Genomic DNA, 25,509 nt, shown 5'->3' on the forward strand with positions numbered 1-25,509 from the left:
TCTCAAGGATAATTGGGTTACTTGAGACCTTCTGTCAAAACGGGGGGTGGGGTGGGGTTGGTGGTGGCACAAGCCTTTAATCCCAGCACTCGAGAGGCAGAGGCAGGAGGAACTCTGTGAGTTCAAGGCCAGCCTGAGTCTACAGAGTGAGTTCCAGGACAGCTAGGGTTATTTACACAGAGAAACCCAGTCTTGAAACAAAAACAAAAACCACCTGAAAGAGGGAGGGGAAAAAAAAAGCTAGAGGAGGAGCACAGGGGACTGGATCGATGGTTTAATAGTTAAGAGCAAAGATGCTCTGACAGAAGACTTGAGTTTGATTACCAGGGCCTACATGGTAGCTTTCAAGTGTCTATAATTCTAGGTCCAGGAACCTCCAGGATCCAAGGGCACAAGGCATGAAGACACACATGCAGGCAAAACACCCATACACACAAAAGAAAAAAAAAATCACTTGAAAATTTGCAACATATTAGGAAACAACAGAAAATAAACAGCAATGCCCCCGTACCTGATTGGGGCCTTAAGAATGCTAAACATGCGCTCTGTCACCAAACTATACCTCAAACCTCTTTTTCTTGCTTCTCCTTTCTCTTTTTGAAACTCTGACAAGCATTCAAACACTCAAGCAATTTAAAAACTAGCTACTTGACAACATAAATATTGCTGTGGAAGGACAATCATTCAGAAATACTGAACATATATATACATACACCCAAGTAACTTACGCATGAGTCAAGTATGGTTGCTTATACCTATGATGCCAGTACATGGGAAGCTAAAGCAGGATCAGTCTGGGCTACCTAGTGAGCGTCAGACCGCACAGAGCAAGACTCCCCCACCCCAAGTGTACAGCCATTTTCCTAAGTTTTCAGTTATATACAGTTTTGGCATGACACTGTTAAAAACATAAGCCTATATAGCTATTTACACATTAATGAATTTTACTATGAGTATAAAGTTATTCTACATGAAGATCACTTGGCAACTTTTTTTGTTGTGTGTTTTTGAAACAGGGTCTTATTATGTAGCCCTACATGGCCTGGAACTCTATGTAAACCAGGCAAACCCCTAACTCAGAGATCCACCTGCTTAGTGCTGGGATTAAAGGTGTGTACTACCATGTCCAGCTCTGTAATTTAAATTTTTCTACATACTGTCTGCTATAGAATATATTCTATAAAATACCTTTCTATAATTAACTAAAAAATTTTGAGTATCATTTCTCAAACATTTCATTTTCCTCTACAGGCTATATTCATTGTGATCTATTATTTTTACCTAAAGTCTATTTGATTTGTATTTTGTAAATATTTAAGTGACTGCTTACTAAATAATCAGTCTTACCGTTTGAGGACCATTATTTTCTGTGGAACTTGAAACCATCTTTATCAGTGAATTCCAAGAAGGGTCTGCAGCATGAGGGCCATTAAATATGGGTCCTCCAGTGGCATCAGGGATGGTTGCTACTGGAGGAATCATTGCATTCCCATATACAGAAAAAGGCATACCCTTAAACAAAGGGGTAAAGAAAGAGAGACATTAACATCCAACTCATTATTTTCTTTGTTCTTTGCCTTTCCCCCACCTCTGAAATACAATTTTGCAAGGACTAATAGGAAAACATAAAACAGAAACAGGCACTCAGATGGCAAAGGCAGCCCAGTTTACAGAGTGAGTTTCAGGCCAGTCAAGGATACATTTCCTCTCAGAAAACAAAAATAAACAGACCAGAGAGTAAAAAGCCCTAAAACTGATTTTAACACCCCAACTGACTTTATGAATGGATAAGCTGGTTGAGACAGGGTTTCTCTGTAGCTTTGGAGCCTGTCCTGGACCAGGCTGGTCTCAAACTCACAGAGATCGTCCTGTCTCTCTGCCTCCGAGTGCTGGGATTAAAGGTGTGCATCAACACTGCCCGGCAGGATAAATTATTCTGACAAGAGCTCATTTAGCAGAATAAAGCTGGACACGACGGCCGGGAGCCAGAAGCAGGTGGATCTCTGAGTTGGAGGCTAGTCTGATCTGTAAAGTGAGTTGCACTCCAGCCAGAGCTGCATGGAGAGAACCTGTCTTATGAACAAAATACAAAATGAGCACATTGTATAAAGGAGAATACCATATTCAAAGTAGTTCTAAAAAAGCAATCCATTAAAGGTATAACGGTAACTCACGTCTGTAGTCCCACGAGAGATGATACAGAAGACCAGAAGTTAAGGTCACCCCCAACTATACTAAATGGGCTGGAAAGACAGCTCTAAAGTTCAGTTTGCTGCTCTTGCAAAATACCTGAATTTAGTTCTTAGGTCTCAATTTTGATGGCTCAAGAGTTCGTGTAATTCTAGTCCCATGATCCAGTGAGCACATGATCCATGTGCACATACATACTTACATATACACACAATTAAACCCTGTCTCGAAAAAACAAACAAAAAAAAAAAAGAAAAAAGAAAAAAGATACATATCCTAACCAAAACAAACAAAACAACTAAAAAACTACTAAAACAAAAGTCCCCTAAATGACTAGGAAAACTATTTCTATTTTAACCAGTCTGACTTGTAAAAGCCCCAACAGGAAATCACAGATGCTTATGTTTGGAAATGAGAGATAATTAGGAATAAGAAAAACATTTTGCTGGGTGGTAGCACACACCTTTAATCTCAGAAATCAGGTGGCAGAGGCAGGCAGATCTCTGTGAGTTCGAGGCCAGCCTGGTCTACAAGAGCAAGGTCCAGGACAGCTAGTGCTGTTACAGAGAAACCCTGTCTTGAAAAACCAAAAAATAAAAATAAAGAATGAAAAAAGCATTTTAAAAAAGCAAAAAAGAAAAACGTTTTGTAATGATGAAAATGCTTATTTGAATTACCCCAACTTTAGGAAAGTCCATGTATCCTGCAGGAACATGCTGATGGAATGTACCAGAAGGAGTTACAATCCCTGTACTATCTCGCTCCATTGCTTGATGCTGTGAGAACACTCCTGGGTCAGACATTGGACGGTGAATCATGGGGTTTCCCATCCCAGGGTTACACCAGTCTACTTTGTCTGAGGAGAAAGAAAACAAACCAGAGTTGATAACATTCAAAATCAATGTACAGTTTATAAGAAATACTTTATAATTTCCATTTTATTGCAAACTGAGAATTCTTTCAAAATATTCTACATTTTTACAGCAGTTATTTCCACATTGCTTAGTGAACAGTGTCATAAAACATAAAAAAAAAAAAAGACTACACACAGTAATAGCAAATGCCTGATATAGTAAATGTGTGGATTTGCTTTTCTCAGCCTAAGTTCGTGGGAAGGAACTATAAGACAATTAACAAGCTATGCCTATCTTTTGATTTTAGGCACTAACATACCCTAGGATCCATAGTATTCCTCAACATGCTACCTTGGGAATGAACATGATAGAAGCTCATTCTTGCAGGAGGTGCAGGGGAGAGAGACACAAATGAGAAATAGATCTGCCCTTAAATAGTTCCTAAAGTAAAATATTTGAAGAAATTAGATGCCAAAGATTTCAGAATGAGAACTCTGAAGTCACAAATTTCATGACTTCAAGCAAAGATAACATAATACACAAAAGAATTCTGGTAAGTAGGCTGATAGTGCAATTGGACATATCAGTTATTTGAAAAAGGGCTATCTTGAGAAATCTTGATCTTAAGTAATCTTGAAGGATAGTGAAAGAGTCACATGAGAAATCCTTTACATAAAAATTTATTCACTTAACAGAAACAACAACGATCACAACATTACAAAAATTAAAAAATAAAGCTGAAAGCCAAAAGATCAAAAAGGAAATACCAGTATCTTAATATGGCAAAATAAAATACAAGTAGGCTTGCATGGGGCAAGATGGCAGACAGCTGTAATTGAATCATTGTGAGGTGAAGGCAAAAGAATCAGGAGTTCAAGGATAGTCTCAGCTACACAGTAAGCTCAAGGTCAGCCTAGTAAACAAGAGAGACTCAAAAAGTCACAATTCTTTATGTGCATTGTATTATTTTCAGAGATGAGTAAGTGCAGTAGGAAAGACCACATGAAACCAGAAAAGAAGCTGATTAGTCTAACTGAAGAAACAGGCTAATTCCTTGAAAGGAACCATGAGAAAAGGAGAGATGGCTCAGTGGTTAAGGGCACTGGCCGCACTTTCAGAGGAACTGAGTTCGATTCCCAGCACCCAGATGGCAGCTAACAACTGGATATAACTCCAGTTTCAGGGATCCAATCCTTGCATCTGGCTTCCTTAGGCACCAGGTACACAAATATTGCACAGACATACATGCAGAAAAAAACACACGCACATAAACAAAATCTCAAAAAATCAAAATAATGTGAAATTTATTAAGAGATAGCTAAACAAATAAATTTACCTTCCAGTAATATGACAGTATATCATACCTTGATTGCCACCAATCCCTTCAAAGGACCAGATGCCACTATGTCCTACTGATGTAGACAAATTACTCCCAATAACAGATGGAGCTGAAGTTCCAGTTTGCCTGATACGTGCAGAACGTTCAGTCCCAATAGGGACCGGAACTTTCCTGTCCTGAGAGACATTGCTGGGCTTTTCGGACCCTAAAGGTACTGATGATGGGGCAGGAGACGGTGCACGAACGCCAGAGGATACCGACTGTGCGGGAGACTCTGGAAAATGATATTTTGAAATAGAATACAGGTACTCTGTAGAATATTTAATTTTGTAAAACCAAATCTCAAATTCTGAAGACGTCTTAAAATATACATTTTCCCAAGGAAAGTTGAAATATAAGAATACTTTTAATTAACTTTTGATTTGCATCCAAAGAAATGAAGTTCTCTGAATCATTTTTAAATATATACACCATTATACTTCATTTACTCCCATTACTTTCTGACCCCTCCTCCCCTCTCCCCCTTCTTATCTCCCCTTTCTTCCTTTGAAATAATTTTCTCTTCTACTTTAAGAACAATGTTTAAGCTGAGCATGATGGTGCACATCTGTCACTACAGAGCTCCAGAGGTTCAATCATTCAAGGTAACTGCAGCTGGGCGCGACAGACAAACACGTTTAATCCTAGCACTCTAATCAAAGGTAGACTGGTCCACATAGCAAGTTCCAGGATAGCCAAGACAATATAGTGAGACTCTGTCTCAAATAAAACAAAATAGAGGATGACTAAGTTCAAGGCTAGCCTAAGCTATATAATAAGACTGTCTGTGTGTGTATATATATATATATATATATAAACAGCATACACACACATATACATACTATTTGTAGTTAGGTTTTAATGTGTGTGTGTGTATACACTACTGTGTGTGTGTATATATATACATACACTATACATGCATGCATGTATAGTAATTAATGTATAGTAATTTAGTTCAGTGACACAGTGCTTGCCTGGCAACCATGAGACCCTGGGCTCAACCCTCAATACCGTGCACATGCGCTCATGTTTTATAAAAAAAACCACATACTTTATGGCAAACTATAACGATCTCAATGCTATAAAGTGGTCAATTCTTCATTTAATAAATCAGCTTAATTAATATTTAATTAAGTCAATACTTGCTGCTAAAATATAAAACCAAAGCAATTAAAAGAACAATGTTTAAATTAAGTGTGTGCCCACTTAGTCCAGGCTGGTATTGGGCACCCTATACAGCTAAGGATAATGTGTCTGAATGTGGTATATGCACTTGTTCCTATGCAGGTGTGCGTGCCACAGCCACAGAAGGATGTTAAGTCCCCTGCTCTGTCACTCTGCCTTTGAGACAGGGTTCCCCAGTGGAGCTGGAGCTAGGCTGGTAGGCAGCAAGCTCTAAGGGATTTCTTTCCTGGATCTACCCCTCACAATTCTGGGGTTTCAGGCAAGAGTACAGGCCTCCCCGCCTTGTTTTCTACTTGGGTGCTGGGATCTGAAATCAGGTCCTTCTCTTTACACAGCCAAGTATTCTTACCAAGCAATACAATTAATTCTTCAGTCCTTGGCCCTAAACTTCAGGTCCTTCTATTTCTACCTCCTGAGTGCTAGGTGCTAAAATTCTAGGAACCTGCTGCCATGCCTGGTTTATGCAGTGCTGGAGAACAAATCCAAGATCTTGTTTATGCTAGGCAAGAACTTTACCAAATGAGCTACATCCAAAGTTTCCTCAAACTGTAATCTTTGTAAGCACCTGCTTTTGGTGTTGAGATGGTCTAAATGAGAATGACTCCCTGTATGCTATTATGTTAGAATACTTAGCCCCCAGTTGGTACAACTGCTTGAAAATGATTAGAAGGTATGGTCTTGTTGGAGAAGATGTGTCACTGGAAATGGGCTTTGAGGTTTCAAAGGCCCAAGCACACACCTTTAATCCCAGCACTCTGGAGGCAGAGGCAGGTATGTCTGTGAGTTCCAAGGCAGCCTGATCTACATATAGTATGTTTCAGGGCAGCTAAGGCTTTGTAGAGAAACTATGTCTTAAAAAACAAAAACCAAACCCCAAAACCCAAGCAATTCCCAGTAATTTGTCTCTGTCTCTTTGCCTCACATCTACGGGAGAGTTCTGCACTCTTAGCTACTCTCCTGCATCATGCCTCCTCCCTGATGCCATGCTCCCTGCCATGCATGATGCATATGGACTCTCACCCTCTGGAATCATAAGGCCCCTATGAACTTTCTTCTGTAAGTTGTCTTGACCATGATGTCTCTTCAGAGAAGCAAAAACATAACTAAGAAAAAAGATGGTTCCAGGGGATGCCTATGGCTGCAACATGCTCAAACATGCTCCTTTTTTTTGGAAGATTGTGGAAGACTTTGGAACTTTAGACTCGGAAAGTGAACACTCCAGGAGGCACTTAATGGGCCATCCTAGTATGGATGAACAAGACAGTAGAGCTGAGAGCTATGCTTACTATGGAGACTCAGTTCAATGTTTCAGAGGGGAACAATAGTAGCAATGTGAATAGACACCATTCATGTGACATTCTGACAAAAACTGCACTTGTCCTAAGAATCTGCCTGAGACCAAAAAGTTTTGGACTAATTTCATCTGCAGAAGAGATTTCCACAGGGCCTAATACTTGACTTTGTCACTTGGTGGCTAGGAATCATTCTTACTCAGTTCTACAATGAAAAAGAGCAAGCTGGGCAAAAAGCAAGCTGGGCAAAAAGAGATGAAAACTGTACAGTTGGAGAAGAAAGGGGGAACCAGGAAATTTAATATTGGACACAAGGCTTATGCTGAAAGAGATTAGGAGAAGCTCTGCACAAAAAGCAATGAAAAAAGTGGTGCCCTCAGGGCAAGACCCCACCAGTTAAGCTTCCAATTTAACAAGACAATGATAAGAAAAACACATACCACACAGGAAGGCAACAAACAACTCTTGGGCAAATGTAACTCAAGCAAACAGAGGACTTTGACAGCATAAGCATGCAGTTCTGGCTTTAAAGGAGTAAGGGGTTATGGAATCTTTCTCCATGGTTAAGGGAAGCCACTGAAGAGACAGCAGTGTGGACACAAGTAGAACCAACTTGAAAAGGAGAAGAGTGTAGCAGTCAGCAAAGCTGGGAGGGCAGAGCCATCTAAGCTCTTTGACAACAGCTAAGACTAACAGGATTTGGAATTTTCCCTGCTGGGTTTCGGTCTCAGTTTGGTACAGTATTTCCTTACTATGGTTCCCTTCCTCCCTTCTGAAATGGTAATGTATATTCTCTGTCATTTAATGTTGTACGTATGCAATTTTTTTTTTATTTTTATGGGGGGGTATAATTAAGAAATTGCTTTGTGTCTAGAAGAAACCTTAGACTTTAAAGTCTTTAGACTGAAATACTACAGGGACATAACACATTTAAAGCTGTTCTAAGTGCACTTTGTATTATTGTAGCCACAATCCCATGGGTGCCAGCCAGGGACAGAAATGTGGTTGTATGAATGAGAATGACCCTCACAAATTCATGTTTGACCATATGTACCTAGCTGATAGAGCTGTCTGAGAAGGTCTGGAAGGCCTGGCCTTAGAAGAGGTGTGACACTGGTGTAGGCAGAAGTTTCTAAAGTCTAAGCCATTCCCATTTAGCAGTGCTCACCCTCCCCAGCTCTTATGCTCATGCATGAGCTTGAGGCCTCTGCCTCCCAAATACTGGGATTAAAGGTGTGTGCCACTACTGCTCAGCTGCAGTACTTCTTAAAAGAAAATGAAGAAAACAAAAATGAGAACACAGCTCTTCAAATGTTCAGTTTTTATTTTGCTTAATGTATTTGGGGTTTCTGAGTCATGACTGCTGATACAGTAAGAATATAATACTCTAATACTGTACAACTTCAGTTTGTTTTGCTATGCAGCTTAGGTAAAGAAGATGTAAATGTGGAAAAAAGATATGTGGTATTTATACAGCAAGTGTTTGTATTGTATTTGAGATCATTTTCACATTTCTTTCCAGGCTACTTTGGAATTCACTAGTTTTGACCAGTTGAGGCTGGTCAAAGCACAAATTATAGTACTTCAGTCTTTAAAGTAGTTAGAATTACAACTAAGTCCCATCATCATGCTAGGCTCAATAGTCACTCTTTTTGTAAAGCTAGAAATCTTTCTGTTCACTAGTTGTATTTAAAAAGTAGATGTAAATTAACAGAGTAAATGGGAGTGAGGTAGGGATGTGCTCAAATAGTAGAACACATTCCTCTTCTACAAGATACCCTGGTTTTATCACCATGTACCATTAAATAAGTAGGTTTTAAAAGCAGTTTTAGATTTTCTTTTATGTGTATGAATGTTTTGACTTCATATATATGTGTGCACCAAATGTGTGCCTGGTGCCCATGAAGGTCAGAAGGGGTGATGCTCTGGAATTGGAGTTGCAGACAGTTATCATATAGCTACTGGGAATCAAAGCAGGGTCTCCAACAGCAGTAAGCGCTACTAAGCCATCTCTCCAGTCCCAATAAATAGTTTTTAAATCTACAAATTTTATTGATATTACATAGACCCAAGATTTAGAAATTTTATATATATATATTTTACAACATAAAATGTGGGTGAAGTTAAAAGTCCCAAACTTGGAATGAGCAGCAGTAGCAGGTGCCTCTACTTCCAGCCTGTGGGAACTGGAAGCAGAAAGATCAGATTCAAGGTCATCCTTGACTAAATGGTGAGTCTGAGGCTAGCCTAGTCTCTAGGACAGTCTGTCTCAATATCCTATACTTGAAGAGCTCAAGCACCTTTGTTTATAAGAAAATAGCTTTTTCTTACAGGATACAGATCACTCACCATTTGATGCTGATGAACATGGAGTCAACAAACTAAGTGGGGAAAAATGCTGTCTGTTAAAGTTAGCAGCTGCAGATGCTCCTCCAAGAGGTGCTCCAGGCCCATACATTTGACCTCCTGAAAGACTTGAAGCAAAGTTTCCCAAATGTGTAGAAGGAGGCGTCACAGAACCATATGGTGAGTCTATGTTGACAATACCTGGAATGTAAAGATCACCATTACTGACTAACTCTCCCGAGAAGAGGTCACTGGGAAGAGCACACAAGTATTTTAGTCACTTAAAAAAAAAATTCATTTTTGGCTCCTTAATAAATTCAAGGCCATTCTCTTTCTCTCCCTCCCCACCCCCCACAAAATCTCACAAGGTCATAACTTCATGAGGTTGAGAATGGCCACATGACAAGTTTAAGGGCAATCTAGGCTAAAGCAAGACCCGTTCTCAAAACCACTCCCTCATTAAAAGATATGAACAAATGAATAATGAATGAGGGAGTAATATTTTACTCTGCATTTTATTCTTAATTTTTAAAAAAATTTCCATTTATCTATGTTTTTATTTTTCTGACAGGGTCTCTATGTACTTCTAGCTGTCCTGGAACTTATTATGTAGACCGGGCTGGCCTTAACTCAAGAGATCCATCTCCCTCCCCTCTGATTCCACGATAGGATTAATGACGTGTGCCACCACCAGTCTAAAAAAAATTTTTTTTAAGGAAGTGTTAAGGCTGGGGAGTTGTAGGTGGCAAAACACTTGCTGTTCTTGCAGAGGACCTAGAATTGGATTCACACAATTAATCAACGACAGCTCCACAGGAACCAACACCTCTTCTGACTTCCCTGGGCTCCTGGCACACATTTGTGCACATATATTGATGCAAGGAATGAATACACAGATATAGAAACAGGTATAATTCTTCTGAGTTCCAGGTCAGCCTAATCCACATTTACTGAGTTTAGGCCAGCGAGGTCTATACAGTAAGATGTTCTTAAAAAATAAAACCCAACAACAATTACACAAATAAAGCCAGCTTCAGATGGTTCACTACAGCATTGAGGCTAAGGAGGAGAATCTCATCACTTCTTGGCCTACTAAGTTCAAAAGTTGTGAAGTCTGAGACAAGCATGCCCTATATGGTGAGCTCCAAATCATTCTAGCCCATAGAGTGTCCACCTCTCACATGGATTTTCTCAATTACTTGACATGCTCAGGCTAACCCACAATAGTTTCTTCTAATAGATCTCTTCTAAAGGATCTCTGTTGAGCTATGGTAGCGTATGCCTTTAATCCCAGCACTTGGAAAGCAGAAGCAAACAGATCTCTGAGTTCAGGGACAGACAGCCATGGCTACACAAGAGAAACCATCTTGAAAAACCAAAAACCAAAAAAGCCAGACTCTCTTGATATTCTGGGATAGAAATGAGCTCAACACATAGCCAAAGATCACAGGGAACCCAAAGTGCTAGAGATGCACAAAAGCATGCACTACCATGCTGATTCAGAAGTGCATTAGTTCTAAATGCAATCTCGAAGCAGTTATTGAATACTATAAAATCTATTGTCAACTACCTAATACTGATTTCTTCTGTTTGCTGTATTATCATAATCGACTAAAGTATTTACACAACGAACTGAAATTCTTGTTTTATAAATCTAAAAATAAGTGAAAAGTTAAAAAGCAGTAACATAATTAGAAAATGTTTAGATCCCCTATAAATACCAGTGCTGTCCAAAAGAACTTCCCTTGAAATAGAAATATTCTACAATTTTGCTATATAACATGGCAGCCACTAGTCCACAGTGCTTACAGCTGGACTAAGAAGATAAAAGTGTTATTTTGAAACAGGGTCAGAATATGTAGCCCTGGCTGGCCTGGATCTCACTGAGATCAGCCTGCCTCTGCCTCCTAAGGCTGAGAATAAAGGTATTCACATCTGGTGAATTTCCACTGAGTTTAAATAGAAATAAAAGGGATACCTAATGGTTACCACATTAGATGGCATATCATTTTAAAATGAGAAAGATGTCCAAAAACCAGAAATGAATTTGAATTTATTAAAACTGGTAGTATTTTGGTGTTAGCTGGCATTTCCTTATTAATATAAAACCTATGGGTTTTTTTTTTTCTTTCTTTTGAGATAGGATCTCCTGTAGCTAAAGCAGTCAAGCTCAGACTGTAGCTGAAATGACTTTCCATGTGCAGGGATTACATGCATGCACCACCATGCCCTTCTGTTGTCTTTTTCAAGATAGGGTATGAAGACTGGTCTCAAACTAAAGGCTATTCTTCAGCTTCTCGAGTTGCTTCCAATCTCAAAAAAAAAAAAAAAAAAATCCCTAAATCCTTTTTCTTCTTTGTTTCAAGGGGGGTGAGAGGGAGGGGAAGATGAGACCTACTAACGTATTTAAGATAAAATTTACTATAGCCTTTAAAAGATTTTAAAATAAAAACACACTAAATGCACATGCTACAAAAATGTATAAAGGACTGCAACTGTCTTGGGCTTGGGGTGTAGCTCGCTGTAAAGAAAACACTTGTCTAGCAGGCACAAATCAATGAGTCAAACTCCTAGTGCCACAAATACAAAAAAAACAAGCAAACAAAAAAACCAGGCCCACAGCCTTTAATCCCACACTCAGGAAGCAGATGTTTGAATTCCAGTCCAGCCGTCCAGCCCGGGCTATGTAGCTAGACCCTGTTTAAAAAACAACAGCAGAGCAACAAACCACCTTCTCTGTCCATGTAACCTACTTATAGAGAAAATACATCAGAATATAGCCCAAATTTTTCCTAGCGTCCATGTGAAGTGGTAATAAGTAGAGACTGTAAAAATAAAATAAACAAACATACTCACCTGAGGGACTTGGAGCAGGTCTCTGTAATGGTGGCCTAAAACCTGGTGCTTTGGAAGTATCAGACTGATGCAAAGGATCCGAATTTGGCAAATAAGAGGACTTTCCAGACAGCATGGATTCTGGTGTTGACTGAGATGAAACAACAGAGCCTCCCCAGAAGGCATGAGCATTCGTAGGGTTATTTTCAAACAATGTGCTAAAGGGCCCAAATGGTAAAGGGGCACTGAAGTTGGGAACAACAGGCTTATTTGCTGGATGTACTGAATTCTGACAAGCACTTTGTGTACTTAAGGTCGAAGGTAGCTGGACAGAGGAGGGGACACTATGAGGTCTTTTAATGTGATTGACATTGAGGACTGCAACAGATGAATTCTGCACTGGAGCTGGATTCTTGTGAGGGGCAGTTGTGCCATGAGAAGGTGGTCGGACAGCAGGGGTTTCCATTTTAGGAGGCTGGGAACATCCCATCTGTGTTTGAGGCATAGGGTATGGCACAGGCGCAGTAGAAGGCACCACCACTGGAGCAGAACTTGTTGCTGTGGGAGGAACAGTCATTCTCACATCCGGGGAAGGAACCTGAGACTGCTGAAGAGGGGGTCTTGGCTCCTGAGAAACAGGTCCCGGAGGCTGCTGCTGAGTGGAATGACCTGATGAGCTCCCAGAACTGCTGCTGTGTGGAGGCCTGTTTGAGGTTTCAACTACTGGCGGACTACTTGCTTCCTGTTCGGAAGAAGATGCCCCTTTATTTGGGGATGCTGCTCCACAATCCAAAGGGCTATTTCTAGAAACCCCTCCTGGCTGGGCTGGTGGTGATGGGGAAGATGGGGAGGATACTGGGTAGTGTTCTTTGGCAGTAGGCATAGGATATGTGGCGTTTGTGGGTGCAGTGCTGTTGTTGCTTGCTGTAGTTGTGACTGTTGTGGTTGTGGCATTGGATGTCTTCACAACTGTGACAAAAAGCTGCCTTCTGACGGAAGGAGAACTTGGACTGCCATTTGAAGATGTACCAGGCACCGCTGAAGCTGATGAACTGGCTGTAGTTGTTGGACTTGAAGTTAAAGAACCTGCTGAATTCACCTGAGAACCACTGCTATTCTGATTGCTATGGCGAGGCACCATGTGAGGCTTAGGCGAGTTAGTAGCTCTGGCAGGGCTCAACGGCCTGACAGGAAAAGGACCCCAAGTGGACTGAGCTGGTGGAAAAGTACCTCCAAAGTGGGTCATGGGCAACCTTGGTGGACGGATCTGCTGGAAAGTCTGAGCAGCAAGCAAAGCATGTGCAAACTGGGGAGGAGGGTATGCTAATGGAAGAGAAACCGGAAAACCAGGCCTCACATTATTCACTGGGTTCTTAATGGTTTTGTGAGTGGATGCAGAAGAGATAGCAGGCACAGTGAGTGCTGTGGCAGTTTGAGATGTCGATGACAGAGCTACAGTCGTCATTTTAATTCCCATTAAGGAACTATTAGCAGCAGTGGTGGTAGGTGCTGATGACCCTATTTTGGAATTTGCTGAGGAGCTTTTCAAACGATTCTTTGGAATAAGTTCATCAATTTCTTTGTCTGGATCCTTGATCAAAGCATTGATCAACTGAGTTGCTTGTCTTGTTGATTCAGTGCCACCCCTGTATGTTGATCAACAGACAAAAACAAATGCCAAGAGTTAGCCCCAATTTCAGTATTTTCTAGTAATATAAAGTCATTTGTGCGCAGATAGTCTCTCTCTCTCTCTCACACACACACTCTCACACTCACACACACACACACATACACACCAGATAAGCCGAAACGTGCAAGGGACATAGTCTTATCAATTTTTAGGTCTTCTGGAAACAATAAATTATCTTGAATTAATGCTAAGCTTCAGAACATCAGCAATTTTTATCTTCCTTTTTGGTATAACATTGGTAAGCTTTCCCAAGCTAGCTAAGTTCCCTGTCACTAACCTATACAACCTATCTTAATTGACTTTCTTTTAAAAAGACTTCTTTATGTTCACACATAGAAGCGCTCAGATGGTCATAAGGCACTACGTAGGTGCTGGGAACTGGATCCAGGTATCCTGCAATGACTGCTGAGTCACTGCACCATGCCCTATATTTATTGAATGAAAAAATTCATTTTCCCGTTGTTTCCTTAGACTAAGAAAGATATTTTCCCTGCTGGGTGGTGGTAGCACGCACCTTTACAGTGCTTGGAGGCAGAGGCAGGCAGATCTCTGTGAGTTCGAGGCCAGTCTGGTCCACAGAGCGAGTTCTAGGACTGACTCCATAGCTACTGGGAAACCCCATTTCAAAAAAACCAAAAATAAATAAATAAATAAATAAATAAATAATTCCCGTCGTAAGACATTTTATTGTTAGGAAGTCAATTATACACAAAAGCTTGCGTAGCAGGGGGCTGGAGAGATGGCTCAGTGGTTAAGAGCATTGCCTGCTCTTCCAAAGGTCCTGAGTTCAATTCCCAGCAACCACATGGTGGCTCACAACCATCTGTAATGAGGTCTGGCGCCCTCTTCTGGCCTGCAGGCATACAAGCAGACAGAATATTGTGTAATAAATAAATAAATAAATATTAAAAAAAAAAGCTTGTGTAGCATACACTACTACAAAGTTATATAGCTGGTCAACAACTAGAAGTGGTAGTTAACACCTTTAGTACCAGCAGAGAGGTGACCTCTGTGAGTTTAAGGTCAGTCTAAACCACATCCTGAGATCTGGTCTTAAAGAAAAAGGGGAGAGAAAGTTAAGCCTAGAATGGTGATGTAAGCCTTTAATGTGAACACTTAGAGGAGGCAGAGTCTCTAAGTTCAAAGACAGTCTGGTATAGTGAGTTCCAGGATAGATGGGGCTACACAAAGACCCTGCCCAAAAAGTTTAAATAAATAAAAAATAAAATCAATACTAAAACAATTTAAATAAGAAGTTGGAAGTGGGAATTTATGTTCAATCTTTAGCATAACAAAAGCAAAGAACAAAACACCAATGTAAGTAAACATGGAAAACTCTACAACTAGCAGAGAAATGCTTACTACATATTCCCAAATATCTTCTCTATTAATAGTATTATAATCCCTTAGGGAAGATCTCTCAAAATTGCTCTCAACAATGACAATGACAGCAAACTGTCATGCTGGGTCTTCAGGAAAACATTTGATGAGGTCATGTACGGAAACCTCAGAAACAAACGATCCAGAAAAAGCACCTGTTTGTCTTTTCTCTGGATATGGCAGGTTGTGACAATCTAGCCACTTTAGCAGAGGGAAAAGCCAGAAAAGAAGAAAAGACGAATAGGAAATGGATTAAGTAAATAATGCAAAAAAGTACCTGCTTCTCCTTTTAAAGATTTATTTATTTATTAATTATGTATCCAGTGTTCTGCACGCATGAATGCCTACAGGTCAGAAGAAGGCACTAGATCTCATTACATATGGTTGTGAGCTACCATATGGGTGCTGGGACTTGAATTCAGGACCTTTGGAATATTTGGAAGAACAGTCAGTGCTCTTAGCCTCCGAGCCATCTTTCTTGCCAAAGTACCTTCTTTTTAAAACACACTTAAAATGGCCATAGGCATAGCTTCTTACAGCCTATGTCTTAAGCTCTCATCTTTATTCTAAGAATATTACAGCAGACACATTTGATGAGTTTTTCAAGTTAAATATTTATGTTAGATTTAAACTATATTAATAAGTTCAAATTCTAAGAATACCATCTCAGAAGAACAAAATTTCAAATGTACAATTGAAAGAAAATAACTCCCTGATTAAATTGTGCTAGACATTAGTTGGGTGTGGTAGCTCATGGCTTTAATACAAACACTTGGATCTCTGTGAGTTCAGCCTAGTCTACAGAGCAAGTTCCATGACAGCCAGGAACAGTTTCTCTGTAGAGAGAAACCCTGTCTCGAAAAACAAGAACAAAAAGTGTTAGACATTTACTAATCCAGGTTCAGAACAAATTTTTAAGATTATTTCAAAATTCCCTAATAACACCTAAAACATGTCAGAAGAATGCATTAATCAGAAAACGGACTAGGAATAATTACATTTCTATTTCCAACCCCCCCCCCCATTTTGAGATAAAGTCTCACTACATAACCCTGACTGTCCTGGAACTCACTATGAAGACCAGGCTAGCCTCAAAACTTAGGAGATCTGCCTGCTTCTGCTGAGATTAAAGATATGTGGTACAATTCTCATAGTTATTATCGTTAAAAACATAAAGTCAGGGGAAATGTCTCAATGAGTATGAGTGCTTGATGAGTTTGAATCTCTGACACATAAAAGCTAGGTATAGCCAGCATGCCAATAACCTCAAAATTACTTACGGAAGGATCCTGGCTACTCTCTATCCAGTCAGAATAGCCTAAACATCAAGCTTCCAAGCTTCAGATTCACTGAGGGGTACTATCTCAAGGGATAAGACACAGTGACAGACCATGAGAGGAGAAATTCTTCTCTGGTCTCTGCAGTGTGAGCATACATAAAAACTCCAGGTATCCAGACCCTGTCCCATCCCCCCACTTCGCCCAGCCCCGTGGAGATCTTTCCATTGGTACAGTACTTGTCTTGCATGCATAGAAACTGTATGACCTTAAAACACATTAGAATAAAAAGCTGGGCATGGTGTCTGCATTCTTGTGATCCGAATAGTGGGAAGGTGGAGATATGTAGATCATTTGGGCTCAAGAGCCTGCTATGTATACCTACATAGCAAGTTCGAGGTCATTCTGAGGTTCCCCCCACCCAAAACAGAGAACAGAAGGGGGCGAGGTCCTGGAGAGATGGTTTTATGGTTAAGAGCATATACTGCTCTTGCAGAGGACTTAAATTCAGTTTCCCAAACACATGTCCGGTAGCCTATTACTCCAGTTCCAGAATATCTGAAGTCTTTAACCTCCGAGGACATACAAACAGAACTTAGAAATTAAAACCAACAAAACATGGTAGGGTACATTAGAAATCAGTACCCAAGGTTGATGTCTGCCATTCACAAGCATTCAGATATACTTGCACTGGCACTCCCAACACTCACTCACTCTCTCTCTGTCTGACTCTGAGTGTAACTGGCACCCATAATCTCACAGGGAGTGGCACTATTAGGAGGTATGGCTTTGTTGGAGTGTGTCAGTGTGGGGAAGGGCTTTGAGGTTTCCCATGCTCAAGATACCGTCCAGTCTCAGTTGACTTCCTATTGCCCACAGCAGAAGTCGGACTCTCAGGTACTTCTCACCATAATGATAATGGACCACCCCAATTAGATGTTTTCCTTCACAAGAAGTTGCGAAGATCATGGTATCTCTTTACAACACGAAAATAGACGGACAGACACACACACAAATCAAACACAAAATGCTACTAAAATGGTTCCATTCCACTGAGTTACAATACAATAAAACAGAAAGAAAATGTAGAAATAAAGCTTTGCCTTATAGTTATTATCCGATCTCCAGTTTTGTCCTTCTGCTTATCAATATCTATGTGTGCACCAGTAAATTCCCGAATAGCATTGATATTACAGCCACCTCTTCCAATCACTCTAGATATCACAGTTGATGGAACAGATACTTTCTTTGACCTGTTTAAAAATTACAAAGATAAATTAATAAAGACAAATTACTATCAGTGGTTATAATTTAAATAAGAAATTAAAAATTAAGGTATTTTACTATAAATGAAGAACAGACTATTGCAAAATAAGCTTATATTCATCCTTTTGTTTTTTTAAAAAATTCAGTAAATATAGAATTTCATTATGTCGCTGTGGGCTAGCTTGAAAAGGCAATCTTGGCCTGCCTCAAAATGAGAAGCCAAGGACAATGGCACTGGGTTTTGATCCTACTGCATGAACTGGCTTTGTGGGAGCCTAGCCAGTTTGGATGCTCACCTTCCTAGACCTGGATGGAGGGGGGAGGACCTTGTTGGACTTCCCACAGGGCAGGGAACCCTGACTGCTCTTAGGACTGGACAGGGAGGGGGAGAGGAGTGGGGGGAGGGGAAGAGGAGTGGAGGAGGGGGAGGGAAATGGGAGGTGGAAATTTTTTCAATAAAAAAAAAGTGCTGGAAATAAAGGGTGTACCACCACACCCAGCTTTTTATTTATTCTTAATCCTGAAAAACAAACAAAAGGCCCTATTAGTGACAGCACTCTGGAAACAGAAGTAGGTGGCTCTCTCTGAGCTACAGGGTAGCCTGATCTACTCAGGGAAATGCTGTCTTAGCCTACCTTTTCATCTTGTGGTTTGCTTTCTTGACTATCATCCTATTATATTCCTGCAATATATACTAGGTAGATGTGCACGCTGACACTGCAAATCCTGGTGGGGCAAATTAACAGGGAGCTTCAATGGAACTAATTTAGTCTAACATCTCAAGAAAGGCTTCTTTTAGGCACTTTTCCTGCTTAATTTATTTATATCTAATGTATTATCTCAAAAAATATGAAAATTCTGTTTCCCTGAATTATTTATAAGCATATAATTGATTATCTAGACATAAAAATTCACAAAGTAATGTGAGGAAAAAAGAAAAGCCCACTAGAAATTAAAAGGAAAAAAAAATTACCTAGGTTAGCCTGCCAAGTGCTGGGAGTTGGTGGCAAGAGGATCAGTACTCGTTCAAGGTCACGCTCATCGCTATGTTGAAATCAAGACCTGTTTGGGCTGTTCGGACTGTCTCATTCCATAACCTAGATTGGCTTCCAAATCCACCAATCTTCCTGCCACCAACTCTCATGTACTTGGATCACAGGCAAAAACAATCATGCCTCACTTTGCAAAATTACAAGGATTTTTTACATTTTATTCAAGGGGGGGGTATGCATGCATCAGGAATACATGTGGAGGTCACAGGACAACCTGGAAAAGCTGGTTTAATTTAGGTGTATCTATAGGATTGTACTGCATGTGTGTGCAGGTGCCTGAGGAGGCCAGGAAAGGGTGTCTAATCCCCTCAAGATAGGGTTCCAGGAAACCGTGAGCAGTCCTGTATGGGTGCTGGGAACTGAATTCAGGTACTTTGGGAAAATAGTAAGCAGTTTTAATTTTGTTTGTTTTTTATGAACAAATGAGGACCTTAAAAAGCCCAGGCTGGCCTCAAACTGAGGGTAACATTAAACTCCGGTTCTCCTGCTTACAGTTCCCAAGAGCTAAGATTACAGGCATGGTCCACCAGGTCTGGCACATTTCAATTTTAAATCTTCACATTAGTGAAAGGTTCCCAGCATTTGGGAGGCAGAGGCAGGTGGAATTCTTGAGTTTGAGCAAGCCTGGTCAACCATAGTAAGTTCTAGGACAGTCAGAGATACACAAAGAATTACAATGGGATTAAAGGCATCTGCCACCACCTTATTTCTCACTTTAAAACACTGGCATTTTTAGCATGTGATATACAACAAGACTGTCTCTTGACCAGATTTAGTTTTGAAACATGAGTTTGTCTACAACCTCGGGAATGGTGGGAGGACTATAACTGTAAGCCAAGAATCACTCACCTCCTTACAACTTCCTTCCATCCTTCTTCCCTCTTTTGCCCACGCTTAGGACTTGCTACTGTTAACTTCCCATTTGGAGAAGAAAGAGGAGATGGACCAGACTTTGTGCAAGTTGACAGAGAATTACTGGTCCCTTCATTGACAGTCTCTGACAATCTTTAACAAAGGAGGGAAAGCACATTAATAATGAACAGACGCAGAAAAACTTAAATGATAAAGTTACCCAGTTTATTGTTTAAGACCAATTAAAAAAAAAAAACGAATGCGGAATCTGCTCCCAACGTCTCTGCTAGTCAGCATTTAATAACAAAGAGCCAGTTTCAAGAATGTACCACACAGGGGTAAACTTAGCAGAGTAGAATCTTAACACTGAAACTAGACACCAATACCTTTTTCATTTTTGAGACAGGGTCTGGCTATACTCAAGTCAACATTTAGCCCAACCTGGTTTTGAACCTGTGATTCTCTTGCTTCAGCCTCCCAAAGGCTGAAATGACAGGCATATACCACCACGCCCAGCATCACTTATCAAAACTTTTCATATAAGTTTAACAACAATCACAAAAAATTACATAGTAAAAATAATTTATTTTCTCAGCATAAAATCTAAACAACAGCTTAGTCTTTTTAGCATACAAAATATTTAGTAATTAATTTGTTTCAAAAAGAAAGAAAGAAAGAAAATTAGTGACAAGGTATTTAACATGACACCACTAAAAGGAACTTGGAACTAACTTTATAGATGCCTTGCCAGAAATGGATTTTCTCTCCTCCTTTGGAAATGAAACAAGAACAGAGGGCTGCTTCTTGCTGGTCACAGTGGTAGTGACCACAGCTGGAGAATGATTGTCACTCTTCCTGCTGCTGTTGCTGTTACTGCTTTCATCACTGCAGCTGGAGATCCTCATATTGTCACTGTCCCCACTCTCGCTGGTGCTGCTGCTCTTGGACTCTCCATTCACCTTCTCTGGCTGACTGTATGAAATTGGTAGTGGATCATCAAATATAATTTGAACATTTTCTGGAGTAATTTTATTCTTCCGGTTTTTCCTTTTTGAACTGGTTGTAGTTATGGTATTGTTTCTTTTACCATGGGAACCTGCCAAAGTAGTCCAGGTAGCAGATATTCCTATGGTAGTGGTGGTAGTGGCACTTGGAGGCTCTGTCAAGACTTCAGGTTCTTCTGTAAAAGCAGTAATATTTAGTCATTCACTGATGAGATTGATACAGCAGAAAACTATGAAGAATATTTGGAAACAGCTTGGGAAATATAAACATGAATCATGTAATAAATTTTATAAAATTACTAACATAAATATAACAATGTTACTATATATAAATGAAGACATTTTATAAGAAAACAGTCAAGTATTTACATTTTATTACATATAATGTATACATTTACATGTAAACATTTCAAAAAAAGAGGAGAAAGACTAGACTAACTGCACGTACCCAAAAGTGATACAAATCAAGAATGGAAGAAAATGTCCACAATCTAAGCTACCTGAAAGGTCGGGATAGAAAAATGTAGAGTATAAGGCTAGCATGAGCCAAATACAGCCAAAGTATCTCAAAACTACAAAACAATACAAAATACAAATCCAAAACCAAAATCTAAATAGTAAATATTTCTAAGTTCATTGACAGGAATTTAAATAAAAACAAAACAGGGTGTTACTATATATTCAAGGCTAGCCTTGACTTTTCAGTAATTGACCTATCTCAGTCTCTGAATGCTAGGATTATAAATATGTACCAGTACATTCAACTAAAATGTAAATATAATCATGATTACAATGAGCAGTAGTCGTATTTTGTTTTCTGAAAGAGGATTTTATGCCTCTTAAGTTAGCCATTAACTGACTTTGTAGCCAAGGATACCCCTGAACTGCTGACCCTCCTGCTTTCTACTTCCCAAATGTTGGCATTACCACAATACACTGCCATGCTTACCTTAAGCTAATAATTGCTTTTTTAGTACAAAGAATTGTTTTCAAGACCCAGCACATAGCAGACAACTGTTAATTTCCTGGAATTCTTTAAAAAAAAAAATTATTGAGTCGGGCAGTGGTGGCAAAGGCCTTTAATCCCAGCACTCGGGAGGCAGAGGTAGGTAGAGCTGTGTGTTCGAAGCCAACCTGGTCTACAAAGCAAGTTCCAGGACAGCCAGGATTGTTTCACAGAGAAATCCTATCTTAAAAAACAAACAAACAAAAAATTCTTGAGACAACCTCACCAAATTGTGTGTTCTGGTCTCAAACTCATTGTGTAGCCCACATGTCCTTATCTTGTGACCCTTTCACCTCAGACTACTAAGTGATGGATTACATCTGCTAGGCATAGCTGAGTATATGACTTCAACTGCAGTATCAAACTGGATGCTTGTCTGGAAAAAAATACCTTCAACTTTAAGTTTTTCTTTTTCTTGGGCAGCTTGGAGTTCAAAGTTCTCCTTATTTTTGGCTTCAATTTCTTCTAATTTTCTTCTTTGTTCTTCCTTTTTCTTCCTTCTCTTCTCTTTTCGCTTTTCTCTTTTGGCAGCCAAGGCCAGCCTTCGGCTTTCTTCCCTTAACTGTAAAATCAGAGAAACACAACACTAGAGCTTACTTCGACTAAAAGTAGGCATATAACACGATTCATTACAAGGCAAATAGGAAACCTTAAAATTCAAAGTCATTGGAGTCAACCGTACTTAACATACAGTAATGTGTGCACAGTGGTAGACACAGGTAGGACAGTATCTGTGAGCTCTATGTCATTTTTAAAACATCAAGCTTCAAGGTTTTTTTTTTCTTAATGTAAAAATAGAAAGCTTTGGAGAAAGGAAGTAGAAGAGGCAGAAGGTAATTACTAGGGATTGGGGCACCACAATTCAAGTACATGCATTAAACTGCAGAATGACTATTTTGTTCTATGTGTAAGCATTAAACTGCAGAATGACTATTTTGTTCTATGTGTAAATAAAACTTTTTTTTTTTTTTTTTTTTTTTTTGGAGTCAAGTGTCTCACTAAGTAGCCCTGGCTTGGCTCTAACTCACTATGTAGACCATAAAGTCCTTAAGCTCAGAGAAATCCACCTGCCTCTGCTTCCTGAGTGTCGGAATTAAGGTATGTGCCACCATACCTGACATATTTTTAAGCTATATATGATTATGTACACTCCTAATCTCAACATCATGCTGAAGCAAGAAGATCTTGAACTCAAGGATTGCTAAAGTTACACAGTGAGTCTGATGCTGGTATAGGCTGGTATAGACAGATGCAAGCTCTGTCTCAAAAGAAAAGCCTAGAATATAGTTCAGTGATGAGTACTCGCCTAACATGCACAAGGCCCCAGAACTAGTCCCCATTATCATAAAAACTAAACAAAAGCTTATCAGATTTTAATGAGTAAATAATAAAGGCACATGATTTCTACAGTCACTTAAAATTTTTAAGTTAGGGTTAGAGAGAGTTCAGGGGCTGAAAGCTTTTACTGCTCTGGCAAAGATCTGAAATGGGTTCCAGGAACCCTTATTTGGTGGTTCAATCTAATAACTTCAGCCTCTCAAAAAAGCAACACATAGCACGCGTGCGCACGCACACACACAAACAACCTTGTTTCAGGCCCATAAGCATTCTGAATCTGTGTATTTTATATGTACTTCAAATAAAAGCCTATGAAAACAATGGTAGTTAGTATATAGAAGAAAAAGTCACAGTATCCTACTGAGACTGAGGCAAAATAGAAAAACCAGGGGGCACCAGGAAGAAGGTGAGCCCATCAATGGCAGGGGTTAAAGTCTCCTCTCAGCTGAGAATTGAGACTTTCATTATGACTAACATTTTCTATGAATACTACTTACATAGAAAAATACTGTTGGTTTTTCTTTGGCTAAGTTGAGGGTTGAAACAGAGTGTCTCTGTGTAACAGCCATGAATGTCCTGGAACTCACTTTGTAGACCAGATTGGCCTTGAATTTACCAAATCGCCTGTCTCTGCTTCCCAAGTGCAGGGAATAAAGGCCTACGCCTAGCAAGACATAATATTGTTATGGTGAACATTATGTTTAAAAATTTAAAATTAGGGCTGGAGAGATGGCTCAGCGGTTAAGAGTATTGCCTGCTCTTCCAAAGGTCTTGAGTTCAATTCCCAGCAACCACATGGTGGCTCACAACCATCTGTAATGAGGTCTGGTGCCCTCTTCTGGCCTGCAGACAGAATATTGTACACATAATAAATAAATATTTTTTTAAAATTTTTTTAATTATTGTGCTTAAGAGAATCATAAAACAAATGCCTCTACTCTGTAAGTCTCACTTGCCCAAGGAAAGATAACTTCCTGGAATGCTGAGGGTTGTTCTTACAATTGCCTGATCTTGTACAAACCACGTTTTCACTTCTGTAACCAAGCTTGCTTGCCCCAGATGGAACACAGGCAGGAAGTATGCCTAATTACACATTAGTAGGCAGAATGCATGTCAGTACGTGTTCTTGTCCCTGACTGCATGAAGGCAGGAAGTACATCGCCTTGTTAATTTTGCCTTTATAAGCCCCTATTATAATTCAGAATTGCACACACCTCCCCCCCTTCATTTTTCAAGACAGGCTTTCTCTATGTAACAGTCCTAGCTGTCCTAGCTCTGTAGACTAGGCTGGCCTCAAACTCACTGTCCGCCTGCCTCAGCCGGCTAAGTCTTATGCTGTTGATGCTTTTGTTTTTTGAGACAGGATTTCCCAGTAGATGTGGAGTCAGTCCTGGACCTTGCTCTACAAACCAGGCTGGCGTCGAACTCACAAAGATTCACCTGCCTCTGCCTCCGAAGTACTGGGATTAAAAGCGTGCACCACCACCACCCGGTGAGATCTGCATACTGAGAGTATGCTCTGGAGCAGTTCTGGCGACTGGCATCAGTATGTGAATGATGCCTCTTCTTTGGTAAAATGCATTCACAGTCACACTGGTCAATTTCTGAATGAACCAAGACTCTTAACAATGTAAAACATTGTCTCTGGTTTTTGTTTGTTTTCAAGACAGTGTTACTCTGTGTATCTTTGGCTGTCCTGGATCTCACTTTGTAGACCAGGCTGGCCTCGAACTCACAGAGATCCACCTTCCTCTGCCTCTTGAGTGCTGGAATTAAAAACATGTGCCACTACTTCTGGCTTTTTTTTTTTTTTTTTTAAAAACCAATAAATTTCGAGGCTTGAAGTATATGACATTGAGTACAACTTCATTCCTCCTAAGTATTTTTTCAAGAAATCCTAGAAGTAAGACTATTAACTTTTTCTAGAAAGAAGATCTGACTTCAATCTCTTCATGACCCACTTTATCATCTTATTTAGGTTCCTTAACAAACCTCTGAACATAGTATCTTCAAGGTGCAGAAACAAGTGTGATTCTTGAGAAGCCCACACCTAAAGTCTTAGCTATGTCCTGGTATTCCACAACTAACTCCACTGTCAAGTTTCTGCATCCCCAAGCCTCTCCACCGACGCAATAATCTGAATCATACCAAATCAAACCGAATTAGAAAAAGCCCATGGATACAAATGCTCCCAAGATGACTTTCCAGTTTCCAAGAGAGGAGACGGAAGAGGAAGACCAGAAAACCATGTGTTTGTTCTTGAGGGCGGGGGGTGGGGGAGTTTAAATATCCTGTGGGAGTGGTCTTAAGCATCTCTGTGGAGGTGTTATTGTTTGGAGGGCTTTCTCAGGCATGGAGTCTGGACTGAGGGCAACTCCCAGAGAAGGGGGCTTGGGAAGAAACTTCTACCTGAACATTCCAGACTCCTTAGATATATGAATGCCAGGGGCTGTGGTTTGGCCTTAACCCAAACACAATGCATACTGGTTGGTCCTGAAATTCTCTTCTGTAGTGTATCTAAAAATATTTCACTTTGGTAGAAACCCCTAAAAGAATAATGTAAC

The 25,509-nt window shown here is 40.0% G+C and overlaps 1 protein-coding gene across 4 annotated transcripts in view; it reads right to left on the bottom strand.

Annotated features, from left to right (window-relative positions):
- Window positions 1-25,509, bottom strand: part of Ankrd17 (ankyrin repeat domain 17) — a 147,571-nt gene that overhangs the window by 2,558 nt on the left and 119,504 nt on the right. For all 4 annotated transcript variants that reach the window (XM_057773135.1, XM_057773134.1, XM_057773137.1 and 1 more), the window contains 9 exons: window positions 21,998-22,169; window positions 20,330-20,777; window positions 19,595-19,750; window positions 17,531-17,680; window positions 12,102-13,726; window positions 9,249-9,446; window positions 4,409-4,657; window positions 2,868-3,046; window positions 1,348-1,512 (listed from right to left, as the gene is read on the bottom strand). In XM_057773135.1, the coding sequence (XP_057629118.1) occupies window positions 1,348-1,512; window positions 2,868-3,046; window positions 4,409-4,657; window positions 9,249-9,446; window positions 12,102-13,726; window positions 17,531-17,680; window positions 19,595-19,750; window positions 20,330-20,777; window positions 21,998-22,169 (3,342 nt within the window). The remainder of the gene's footprint in view (window positions 1-1,347; window positions 1,513-2,867; window positions 3,047-4,408; window positions 4,658-9,248; window positions 9,447-12,101; window positions 13,727-17,530; window positions 17,681-19,594; window positions 19,751-20,329; window positions 20,778-21,997; window positions 22,170-25,509) is intronic.

This window comes from Chionomys nivalis, chromosome 6 (assembly GCF_950005125.1).
Source record: "Chionomys nivalis chromosome 6, mChiNiv1.1, whole genome shotgun sequence".
NCBI lineage: Eukaryota > Metazoa > Chordata > Mammalia > Rodentia > Cricetidae > Chionomys > Chionomys nivalis.